At 40.8% G+C, this 13,410-nt stretch overlaps 1 protein-coding gene across 1 annotated transcript in view; it reads right to left on the reverse strand.

Annotated features, from left to right (window-relative positions):
• ca16b (carbonic anhydrase XVI b) overlaps positions 1-13,410 on the reverse strand; it is a 103,820-nt gene that overhangs the window by 68,403 nt on the left and 22,007 nt on the right. The window contains exon 2 of the mRNA XM_088308704.1: positions 2,953-3,057. Coding sequence (XP_088164830.1) covers positions 2,953-3,057 — 105 coding nt within the window. The remainder of the gene's footprint in view (positions 1-2,952; positions 3,058-13,410) is intronic.

Genomic DNA, 13,410 nt, shown 5'->3' on the forward strand with positions numbered 1-13,410 from the left:
TAGGACGCGCAAACGTGAGTTCACAATTTTGGCGAGGGTGTCGGACTGAAAAGTAAAAATATCTTGTTTGAAATGTTTCCGTAGATCCTTGAATAGATGTCGTCTTTGTGCATTATCAGATGCTCAAAGGATGGTGGATGTGAAACCTAGCGGGGCTCGCTGCATGTTTGTGTGCATAGCTCAGCGCTGAAATCTTGTCTTGTCCTCACTACCTTCCAGCTTCGGGCTCAGCCAGCTGTCTGCATTTCTTTTTCCACTCACTTGCACAGAGCAAATGCCCTTAATAACCATTTAGCTGCTGAGGCACGCTTGTCGGTCCTCCATTCGCAGCCTTAGCTGCTAATTACCTTTTCAAGGCAATGGACATTTCTACGTTGCCTCAATGCCTTCCTTTTCTTTCACCGAGCGGTCAAGCCAGCTGACTGGTGGAGGATTAGCGGACTGTACAATTAAACGCAAACATCGTCTTTGTACCTCGTGCGAAATCATTTGCGTGTAGAACAATTCAGTTATCAGTAAGGTGTCAAGGAGATGATGCCGAATAATGGGTTTGGTCTTCATTAAGATGGATTGAAATATAAATCACAAGATCAACGATCCACACCCACACACACACACACACACACAATTGAAATATGTTCAACAGGGGTTGCCGCTGCTGCAAACAGGATTTCCTGCACACTAGAGGCGGATTGAAATTATTCTCATCATTAGAAAATTAATGACATTTTATTCCATATAACATTAACTTTTATTGCGGAGATGCGTGATTTCACACAGTAATTCCTACAGAGGCGGTCACCTACTAATTAATTTGACGTTACCACGTCAGTAATATTGAAACAAAGGCTTCTAATTTATATTCCACAATTGGACGGGTATTTAAAAATCTTTAAATCATCATGTTGTTCTTTTGCCACAGCCACTCACCTCAAGTCTGTACAAACAGCTGAGGTTGATTTAAAATCATTCTCATAGCGCGTTTAATCATTTACCTACTCTTAAGGGAGATGGCTCGGAAAAACAAGGTCATGTTTCACGTGAATTACACCCCCGCCCCTCCCTAACGTGTGACATATTGTAAGGAGTGAAGTAGCAGCTACGCTTGGATAGTCATTCACTTCCTGTGTTGGTCAACTGGGAGAGGCCAAGACCTGTACCTGAAGCGACATGCATATGGAGCACATTTGCACTGCGGCTCCATCTCCTACATATGAACGCAGGCTTCTTCTGCAATTGTTTTATCAAATACAAACTGCCCCCTCAATCCAATCATACACAGAAATGCATTACATTCCGAGAGCAAGTTAGTTATTTCTCCGGAAGCCGTTTTTGGACCTTGGAAGCTGTAAACACAATTTAACAGAGTGCTTCTCGCCTCCTGGGCCCATCTAGTGAGGTGCCCTTTACCAAAGCACATAACCTCTATTTCCCGCTGGACAAGTTTGTTTGCACGGGGCCTCAGGTGTCTGCTGCAAATGTGTATGGCTGAACATGAAGCAGTGCTTTGAAGGAAAATGAAAAAAAATTAAATAGAAATTAGATAAACGTGCCTAGCAGAAGTGTTTTGTGCTGTTAAATGCATTGCAGGTATTCCAGGAGTATTAAAAAAAAAAAATCCATGCTCTTGAACGAGCATTCGTAAACCAGTGAGGTCAATCATAAGCTGATGTTCAATTTCACAGTTTCATGAGAAGCCGCAAAACGTCGGACTAGTGGTTGGATGACTTATAAATAGTTAATGGCAAGAATGAAGCCTCTTTCTAATGGTAACAAAAATTAAAAACAGTAGTTGCCATGTTTACGCCCCCCCCCCGCAGTTCACACCGTGACGCAAGTCGTTAATACATTCACATATCTATTATCTATGTTGTTGTTTTGTTTTTTTTGCCCAGTCTTTGAACTCAACATCAGTTGTTGCCCTTTAAAGGATGCGCAAAAAGAACATTTCAACTTCCCCAGTCCACACCTTGAAGCTCGCGTAAAAATATGCCTTAAATGTCATACAGGCGTCAAACTGTCGCAGATGTTCCAGCAAGCATCAAAGTGTTAAATCTGCGTGTGGCCGTTTTGCTTGTTCCTTTATGCTACGGCGAATAAACGGACATGGACAAAGCAGAAAGACTGCTGCAGTGTCAAAGCACTCACATCCAGCCTCATGTTTCAGTATCCTAGTTGGAGCCGAATGCTGGCATCCATTTGGATGACGATGCACAAGGGTTGCTTTTATTAATCAATGTTTACTCTAGTGAATGGTTTTATTTTTGCCAGGTTTCTCCCTCCTGATTTTTGTAAATTTACCTGATAGAACTAATAATGTTAATATTACCAGTACAGTTTATAAACGTTTTATTACATTTTTTGTTTTAATTTGGGATCTAAACTGAATGATTTCAAATGGATAGAGCAACAGACATGAGAAAAGGTTTAAAAAGTCAACCAAATCGAATGGTGGTCGACTTTTGTGGTAGCGTTGCACAAAATCAAATTGTCATCCCTAATGTATGCAAGAAAAACGAACTGCAAGGACGCAAATGTGCCTCCATGAGTGGTCACTTTGGGCTGCAGTGATTTTTCTAGTGGCGAGGAAATATGGAGGAGGCAAGTCTTGATTTCCCAAAAGCACTTTGTTTGGCATTAAAAGCATGTATGCTAACAATAATGAGACGCAGGAGGGAGGCCAAGAAATACAGCTGTTTTCACATCTGGGCCAACTGTTGTGAGCGTCTGATGCAAACATTGGCCAGGAATGCAGATAAATCTTAAAGAGTTATATCTTAGTGTTGTGGCTTTGACTTCCTGTTAAAATAGAGGGGAGTTCAGGAGGAGATGGAATGCATTAAAAAAAAAAAAGAAAAAAAACACACACAGTCATACAAATCACACAATTTCCCTCACAGGGACCAATAAAGTGAGAAGGTCAAACAACTGTGATTCTGGAATGAGATTTACCTGAGTAGGACCAGTAGGAGTCCCCAGCTGCCCTCCTCTCCCTCATTAGACCTGTGCTCCCATGATGCCTTGCTCCAGCATGGTGAGGTTGGCCATCTGACGCAACTGTGAGGACAAGAGAACATTTAGGGAGACTGCCAAACTGAGATTGCCAAATGTTAATGTTGTGTTAGGCCAGTGGGTTGTAAATATGACACAATCATCGAATTTCCACATTTGGAATTTTATATGACTGCTTAAGTATCTTATCAGATTGAAGTTGCTGCAACTCCCAGCATGGCCCAACCCCCAGAGGTAGATGACGATCAAAATACACTTCATTGCTATCTACCACCCTGATGTCTTATCTTTAGAAGAAATAACAAGAAACGTGTGCCAACAAAAACCTCTCACTTCCAGTCCAGTAAGCATCGTTTGACACAAAGCCTGAACGGCTGGCAATGATCATCACCATCAAGACCTGCAGACAACAAGATTTGCCAGCCTGCAGAGCCTGTGATGTGTTGTGCACTCCAACAGTTACCAACAATTACATCCATTTCTGCAGCAGCTGGCCTGGAACTCAACTGCACCACTGATGCGCTTCAGTGTGGCTGCCACAAGCAGTGACATTGTCAACTGCACAGGATTAAATCACACATTTTCTTGTTGTACGTTGACAACCATCAAATGGATTTTGTGCTGCCTCAGACTTCAAACACTAAACACACACACCTCCAAAATGGAATATAGTGGAATCGCTACAATTTTATGCCACTGAATCATATAAATAGAAATATTTTAACTCAGTTAACTCACTTTGATTTACTTCAAAAATAATTTGCAAATATTGTACCATATCATCAGAACATCTTTAGCACTTCATCGCAGAACAAAACACCGCACTTGTGGGCAGTTTTGAGAAAAATACCAGTAAAAATGTCTCCGTTTGGAACATATTCAAGATTTAAAGAATTGCTATGAGAACAGTCTTTGATTTAAAATACAATTCATATTTGGTGATTTTGCATTAATTCCACAATATTATTTACGTAACTATATAAAATATATAAAATATTTATATTATATAGTATATAAAATATTTATATTATATATATATATATATATATATATATATATATATATATATATATATGTGTGTGTGTGTGTGTGCATGTGTGTGAGGAAAAAATATAGCCCGAAAACCCAACATTATAAGATCCATGTACTGCTTAAGATGAGCAAAGGACTGCTGCATGCTTTTTCGTGGCTGCGTCACACCAATCGCCTCTACAAAGGGCATTAAAAAAAGAACTTGCAATGACAGCAATATACACTTAAGTCATGCCAAGTGGGCGGACTCTCATTCAAAGCCATAAGACTCCAACTTAACCATATACTCAGACTGTCGTTGGCATTGTTGTTGGCAACGTTTTACAAGTGGTAAACCTCTTTCTGCTGTAGTGTGATTCGAAATGGCAGAAGATGAGAATCACTTGAAACGGAATGAAACAGTCTTGCAACAGTCAGAGGAAAACAAGCAATGCAATTAATTTAATATTTATTGCATACCCAAACAGATTTAACAAAGCAGCTTCTTAAGCGCTAAAATGTATTGTTTTGCTAAATAACTAAATAGCGCTGAATATGCGCTTTATTGGTAAATGGAGAAAAAAAATCAGCTTTTCTGAAATAAGATCAATAAGTATAGTTCACAAGTACTTTTTTTTTTTAATTAGTTGTTACTTCTTTGCTCTGCTCCACCTTGTGAAGTAACGACAGAGCGGAAATGAGCGCGGTAGTTAGCCATGCTATTAAGCTAGTTCGCCTCGGTAGCCATACTTTTTATTTCACATACTAACTCTCGAAGCTAGTTGTACGCTTTCTTTTCAAGCCAGCGATACGTAAATATAATGTCATCTTCAATTTGCCAAAGAGTGATGGTTGGTACTCTCATAAATGTGATCTCTTATTCAACATAAGGCCACTTTTCATAAGCGAGATTTCTGATTTCCTCTCTTGACCAAGTCGTGTCACTTCGTCTGCACCGGTGACTCAAAAACAAAGTCTAAATAAAAATAAAATTAATAAAACAGCTCAAACCACAGTCATAGTACCACAGCCACAGTAATACATGACGGCAATTTAACCAAGAAGTCAAGGAGTTAAAAGTCACTGACTGTGATCTCTTGTGCATCCCAGCACCTCATCCCCTCTCTCACCCCTGCAGCCACTTCAAATAATCTTGACTGTTACTAATAGTTGCATCATTACTGGGGATTAATTAAACGGCGCTGCATCAAGCAAGCCAAGTTCTCCCTTGCAGTTTAAGTCAGCACATTGATGCCTCCAAAAACGGCATTGGCTACGACGTGAGCGTATTCCAAATCGGATGCATCGTACTCAGAGGAAGGTCACAGAGGCTACAGTGGAAACGTCATAAATAGCCGCTTTGTGATCACATCTATCAACTCGCGGCGGATTAAAATGATGCGTGTGAAACAGAGAGGGAGGCTGCATCTGCGGCAGGCACTCAGAGCATATTTGAAGGCAGGTTGTGAAACAGGAGGGCCGCGCAAGCTTTGATCACAGAGCATAGGAGACAGCTCCATGTCAACAGTTTACTCTCATCCATGTCAGCTGTCCCCCGAGGGCAAAGGATTAAAGCCACACCATCGTTGATTGAGCCGAGCAGAAAATGCATTTTGTGCTGGGCCCGAGACGGTCGACAGCCATGCGGCGCTTAAACCTTCCTCTATGTTAAATGAAGGAAATTCATGCAACTTACTATTATATCGAATGACTTAACACTGACTCATTGGGCCTTTAATTTTTTTTTTTTTTAAGATCTCACTTCCTTTTATTTTAGGAAGAAACAAGTGTTCAAAGGCCCTTTGGATCAAGAGCATGTAATGTCTCGGCATACAAACTGCTTCCCCCCTTTTCATCGCCCTGAGGGCAATCTCCTCTGCTGCTCTACTGAGCTATTTGTTCCATAATATCACACTCAACAACAAGCCAAGAACCCCCCGAGAGCCTTGGAAAAAAAACAACAACAGCCTAACAACCACCACAGGAGCGTTTCACCTGCATTAGACATCCGGGAGTCAAGTTAAAATATCATTGTATCAAGTGCATGGAGTGGACAACTGTGTTACTCGGCGGCAAAGGATTTACCAGGTTTACCAACTATTCGCCAAAGGGCATTTTTAGAACAATATTAATTTAGATTGTAATATCGAAGACAAGACAGCTGAAGACCGGGACCTGGGTAGTCTGATCCCCATTTACAGAAGCTGGGACCAGTTCCTGTTTTTGCTATGGGCAAAGTCGCCCAGGGCGAAATTTATGTGTGCTCGCACCCCAAAAAAAACAAAACAAAATAATAATAATGGACGACAGTTCTGGCCTATGTATGTGTTTTTGCAGAAATGTTTTTACTTTTGTAAACACTATATGGTAAATGGTCTTTCACTTGTTTATCACGTTGCCAGCAATTAAGGCACTGGAAGCTCTTCACACTGATGTCGCACCTACCTACTAATGACACAGCATCAGGAGCAACTGGGGGTTCAGTATCTCGCTGAAGGATACTTCAACATGGTCTCAATGGCCTCTGGGTCGGGAAACAACCACTCTAGCACTGAGCCATGCCGTCCCCATTAAATGCAGCGAATAAGAAGTTGACAAGATAAGAAGAAGTATACTAATGACAAAACTATTTTCTTATCAGAAATGCCTCGAATAGATCTCGCAGCTGGTTTGAAGAGGAGAAAGTGAGGTTGCTGACTTTGCTTGCTGTAAAAATGACAGTAATAAAATAGTTTCGACGAGCACTTTTAACATCGACGAGGATGAGGAGATATATGTATACGATATAAAGGTTCGTCCAGGGCGTCATATTGGCTACGGCCGGCCCGGCAGGGAAGGAGCTAGAACTGGTCTACAATGTTGAGAGGGGAGGAGAGAGGACCCCGATATGGGTTTTGCTGTCTCTGTACGACCGGTGTCAGATTTTGGTCAGCATTGCCAGCAGTAAATCCCATTTGTTTCCAGTGAAGATTAGACTGCGCCAAGGCCTTTGTCTTTTTTGGACAGAAATTCGAGACGGAGCCGAGACAGGTTCTGGTTTGGTGGCCTTAGTATTGCGTCAAAGCATTAAGCAGACAACGAGGTCCTGTTGGCTTCATCAAGTTGAAAGCTGGTTTAACTTCCGCTGAAGCGACTCACAGCATAGTGTGGAGCAGCTGGGAGGAAAATCAGCACCTCCAAAGCTGAGAAGGTGCCCAGTCAGAAAAGGGAAGCTCACGTATTTTGTCACACATGAGGGAGGAACGGATCAGGATAGGTGCAGCAATTTTTGGTGATGCGGGCGCTGCATCGGTCTGTTGTGGTGAGGAAAGAGCTGAGCCAAAATGTGACGTCTTCGACTCCCAGGTTGATTCACGTTCCCACCATCGCCTTTGTCACACGCTGTGTGGGTCATGACCGACAGAACAAGATCACAGACACAAGTGGCTGAAAAGAGTTTCCGCCGCAGGGTGTCCGGGCTCTCCCTTCCTTAGGCTGCAACCCGACATACAATTCTAGTCAACCGGTTCGTTAGAATACCATCATTTTTTTTCTAAATATGCTGACCGTGACTTTTACCCAAAAGTGATACCGAGCATTATGTTGTGACGTACATATCGTCACTTATTTTGCATCTAGCAACAAAAAAATAAACACGAATAAAATAGCACTGGTCTTGTTTTTGTAGAAGCTCGAGCTTTGAATAATAACCAAAGCCACATTCTCAGGCAGTCAAACGCAAATAACTTTGGCTTTGCTTTTTGTGCTGCTGCTGCAGCGACGGCATGAAAGTTCACCGCACCCCCCGAGGCTCCCCACAGGTCCCAAGAGCAGATAAGTCATTGCAGCTGCACACACTGTGGACTGACTGATTCAGTAGTGCAAGTAAGATGCCACATTGGGCAACAAACACAGTTTGCTAATATGACTCTTTGAACCAATGTGGGATTTAAGTAGCAAATGAAAAAAAATAAAAACATAAAGAAATTAATTTGCTGTGGCCGGGAGGGATTTTTATCTCTGTCGCTGTAATTTACGTTTGGAAATTGTTAAGAAGCACACGGGCACGGACTGGGAAAAAGAACAAAACAAACTAATGACTATTGCAGCTTGCACTACCTTGGTTGAATTGACTATTATTGACTGGTATTTAAAAAAAAAAAAAAAAAAGAAAAATCAATATTCTGATGAATAATAGTCTCGCTAAATGAGAAATATGTCATTTCCTTGACGTCTCAATGTCCACGTTCCTATCCCTGAATTATTGTGACACTTGCGATCTTTGTGACTTTCTAGTACTTGAGATGCCGATATCATTTGGACTGGAGAAAGGCGACAATGAAACATTTGGCCAAACAACCTCGACCCGACAAGACAGATCAGTCCACTATCACGGTTCACATGAAGATAACATTCCTTTTTTGGCGAGTCATCAAGTGGCTCACTTGGGTTTCACGTTAATTAGCAGAAGCAGTTACGACCTCCCACCTTGAAAGCTTCTACCTGAATGCCATTGCCGCTAATTACTATAATAATTAGTAACACAGAGAGGTGAATCTCTGCCAACATGACAGTCGGAAACGAGAGCCGCTTGCCCAAAATCATTTTCACATTAGCTAACTTGAGACCATTTCCAGGCACAAATTGTGCGAGTAATTATAACTGGATGATGATGCGAGATTGAGATGATGCCAGCCTTGTCGCTTAATGATGCATAAGGTGATTTAAAGTGTAAAATATGGCAACTTACAGATATCAACGGCATCAAGTAGTTGCTGATTTTACTACGATAAAAGGATGTCAACAATAACCGGAATTTACCATGCTTGTCAAGATTTAAAAGCCACAATGGTCGTACAATTTGAAAATCTACCACGCTTTTAGGTGCTTTTCATCGTAGAAGCTGATGACAGTTCAGCTTTCAATACTCCAGTGATTTAAAGCAATAGTCTCCAAACCACCCGGCCGCAAAGAGAGGCAAACTAAAAAATTATTATATATCAGCCGCACAATACCCAACAATGGTTATTTCCTTCCAAAGAAGCAATATACATATTTTGTATGACTCATTGATTGCCAAGGTTATTTTAGTAACAAAAACTAACAAAATAACTAAAACTAAAATTGAAAAAAACATTTTTGTCAATGTAATAAAATAAAAACGAAAATGCTTTAAAAAAAAAAAAAGCAAAAAAACTATAATTACGATTATAATTGGCAAGTCAGTCGTCTGAGAGTCGTCCTTTGAATGTTTGTCACACAGAAGCGACGTCGTCAAGCAGCAGCCAATAAACCAGAGCCGCCAAATGACGTCACTCCAAGGAGATGAGTTTGCGTATGGCTTTGACTCGATTGGCTCACCCGCTTTTGTCATTTAACTCAACCAAAACGCAATTCTAGGTAAAAAGTGCTTTCCTTTTTTTTTTTTTTTTAATGAATAAATTGTACTCTGTACAAGTGGAAACTTGTCAAAAAAGGCATCCTAGCGTCATTAAAATTAGGGCACGTGCATGTATAACGGCATCTAACTTAAGAAGCGGTATGCACTGCACTTATTGCAATTCAAAGACTGCGGAGGATCAAAACTGTAAAATGCACCCTGTATTATCAAAATGTTTGAATATAATATTTTTCTAGATTTTCTTTCATTACACAAAACTTAGTAAAAACTAATTAAAACTAAATTTAAAAAAAGAAACTCAAAATGAAATACAAACTAACTCTGATTAAAACCCCCAAATTATAATAAGCCTGGTGATTGAATGATCCAAAATTGTAATAATATATTCCAATGAGCGACTGTGAGTTGCGAGTACCATTACGGCGGAAATGTGCATGACAGCAGCCAATCGGAGCCCGGCTTTTTCTTCTCTACTTTGGTTTGCAAGTTGAAGACATACAGCGAAAGAAACAGAAAAGAGAAGAAGAAAGAAGCAAACAATGACCGAACGTTCAGATAAACATGCAGGTGATGAACATCCTTGACTTGGCATTGTCTTCCCAAGATGAAACAATTTCGGCGAGAGTCTTTTTCTCCGTAGCATGTGTGGCGGTATCTCCACAGCGATATGGAGAAAATGAAGCCGTTGAGCACAACTCATAATTTCAGGCAAGGTTAAATAAGTTAATGATTTTTTATTTTTTTTAGACATGTCATTTGACCATGTTTATTTGTTAGGCGGGATGGACAAGAATCTAGGAAAGAAAAAAAAAAAGATGAACTCAATGTTAAGAATTCTGTCGATTGTGCAGAGCTGATTTGTTAGTCTTGTCAATTAAGGCAAAAATGGAGTGCACCGCTTGAGAGGTGCTGTTGATTCAGCTGACACGTTTCCTATACTCGATCCGCCTCCCGGATTGTGATCGACCTGTCAGGCTCCACTGTTCACTTTGAAAGATTTCTCCATGATCTTCAGTGGTCATTGCCAATCAACCACCTCTTCAGTGTCTTTGCATTATTACAATAAAAGCTTTTGGTATAACGGCATTTTCTGTCGTGTTTGTACATGTCACAGTACATTGTGAAGAAAATCGCAAATTAAATGGAAATCGCAATATTAGTCAGAAAAATTGCAAAACAATTTCTTCCTAAAAAAGTTCAGTCCAACCACCTTTATCCCCCCAAAAAACTAAAAAATGTAAGCTTGTCTTGTTTTATTTTCGTCGACAAATACCGCGGTGTATAAATTGCAAGACATCACCGACAAATAAAAAACACGCCATTTTGGAAGTAAATGGCCTACTACCCATCTCAGGGAGGGCAAAAGCATGATGTATAGCGTCTTTCACCTTGGCAGCAGCATGAATGAAATCGCTGCAGAGGCGCTGCAATGTCTCACTGCCATTACAGTGTGATGTCACCAGCCATTATCTTGAGAGCACTTCAGTTTCCTTTACGGAGCAAAATTTACTTGGAGCAAATACAGAACGTGCCCCCACATTATTTCACCTTGTAAGGTGAACACCTTCACTCCCAAAAGGTGAAAATTACAACGCACTCGCATCAGCCATGTGTGAGCACTTTATGCAGCACTTGTCCTGCATTTGCCTAGAAAGGGTGATGTCAGACGTAGCATCTGGAAGAAATGCAGAATTTTCGCGCGTGTCAATCAGTCTTTGGCATTTCTGCCCAGCAGCCTGCTTTACATTCATCGGCTAACGCACACTTTGACTGAATGGGAAGTAAACCTCCGCTTCAAACTATTTCCACATTTTAGGCAGAGAGAAGGACGATCATTAAGTTGACTCATTAAGACCACAAAAAAAAAAAAAAAAGGAAAAGCAGATGCATTATTTTGTCTGAATTTTCACTAAACAGAAGTGAGCTTGGGGGTGGTTTCACAGCCATCACAAGTGTGTAACGGCTCTCAATTTAAATTGCTTTGCATATGAAGCATAAAAAAAAAAAAAGCACACTGAGAGAGACAGCTGCTGTCTGTACAATCTCATCAGCAACGCATTGAGGCAACTGTCAAATGACATCTGCTTCTCTTGAACAGTTTTGTAGTGAAGCGCTAAAACACACGCAACTTTTTTTGACAAATGCTCAACGCAGACTTTATGGCGATTCTATTCACTTTCAATTAGGAATTTGTGCTTCTCTGTTTTTACACGTAAAAGTGGGTTTAAAGTATGCCAATGAAGCCAGATTCCAAGTCAACCATCTTGCTTTTGAACAACGGCCAATTTCAAGTCTGATCGCCCGTCGCAAGTCATGGAGTGTTGCGGGGAAATGAGAAATGATTGGCTGCTGCCGAGCAGTCGTACGGCATTTGGATGAATTTCTAGCGTGTCTGAAATGTGGTCGGCTGCAACTGTGATCACGCACAGATGAATCAGAGTTAGAGTTAGATTTCCCAATTTTGGAGTCTTGCAAAGTAGATGAAGAGGCAGCTAAAATCACGTTTGGGATAGAAGTTTCATTTCTTTCCTGGATGTGTCCATGTCTCGTTTGAGGAGTTTTCAGCACAGAAGAAAGTGCTTATAGTTAGCCGATGCGTAGTGCTTTGTTTTAGGCTTGAGCATTATAAGCCTCGTCAATGCGAGTCTACATTAGGGCTTAACGATTTTAGGAGAAAAAATTGTATTGGGATTTTTCTGACAGATATTGCGATTTCGATTTGATTTGCGATTTTCTCCAAAATTTATGGTGGCATTTACAAACATGATAGAAAATTAAAAAAAATAATAAAAGCTGTTACTATAATAATGCAAGGACACGCAAGGTTTTGGGAGGGGGGCAGTTCTTTTTCAAGTGTTTAAAAACGACTTGCTGTCGAGTAGAATTCTGTATTTACTCATCATTGTGTATAATAAAATGCATTTTTTAAACCCCAAAATATTTTGCATTTCGTACTAATGTACATTCTTTGTACATTACATAGATTTTACGTCAATATAATTGTTGTCCCTTAAAAAAGCTAAATTGCTTAAAATATATAATTTTGACACCTATTATTGTGTACATCGCAAAACTCAGTGCAAAATAATGATGTAGTCATCTTATCTTATTTGTTGAAATACAACATTTTGGTTCACAGCTGTTGGCTCGCCGCCCAAACGCGGTTCTAGCCAGACTTCTGTTAAATGTTGACTGCACACCTCAGGACTTATTTTGGGTCTTTCCCAACTCTGTATTTCACTTTAGCAATTAGCATGCTGAGCAACTCCTTGTTCGCCTCTTTGTTTAAAATGCAACTTGTTAATGGGGTGGATTATTTGTCACCACGGAGGAGATGATCTGCATCACGCGGCTCGTTGCTGTTGCTATGCACGGATTTACATATCGTGTCTGTGTTGCTATGGTGCAAGCTAGCGTAGCACCTAGCATTCAAGCAGCCTAAGAAATTATTTATGGGACTACGAGCGACAACGCAACGCCTAGCCCTGGTTAGTGTGAGCTGCTTCGTGAGCGTGGGGCAAAAGAGCCCTTCGACGATAGGAGCCTTGACAATCGCGAAATCGCATTGTTTTAAACCCCCAAATAATAAAACTCCTCCGGCTTAGTCTACATATTTACATTACAAATGCCTTCTTGATCAATTTCGACACTTGACAAGTCAACAGTCGAATTTGCACTTCTGATACCTACAAGCATACGAGCAACAATCTGGTCGAGTAGAGCTCAGACTCCGTTCGTACGGTACGAGTTGGAAAGTATGACTTCTAAAATCTAACAGTGTGTGTCTAGCTGAAGGGAGTCTGAAAAAAAATGGATCTTGGAGTGGCAAGTCCATGTGGCTCGATATCCCCGAAAGTGTTCCAGTCACACCAGGGAACCCGCCAACATGAGAAATGCCAAGATCAGCCAAAGATCAGGCGCAGGGAGACTCGCCTTTGGGGCTGCAACGGCAAGCTCGCAAATACTAAAACAACTATTCAAATCCCAACGAAGAGAATTTGGCCTAC

The sequence above is a fragment of the Idiotropiscis lumnitzeri genome, chromosome 11, assembly GCF_059441095.1.
Source record: "Idiotropiscis lumnitzeri isolate Australia: NSW breed Sydney's pygmy pipehorse chromosome 11, RoL_Ilum_1.0, whole genome shotgun sequence".
Taxonomy (NCBI): Eukaryota; Metazoa; Chordata; class Actinopteri; order Syngnathiformes; family Syngnathidae; genus Idiotropiscis; species Idiotropiscis lumnitzeri.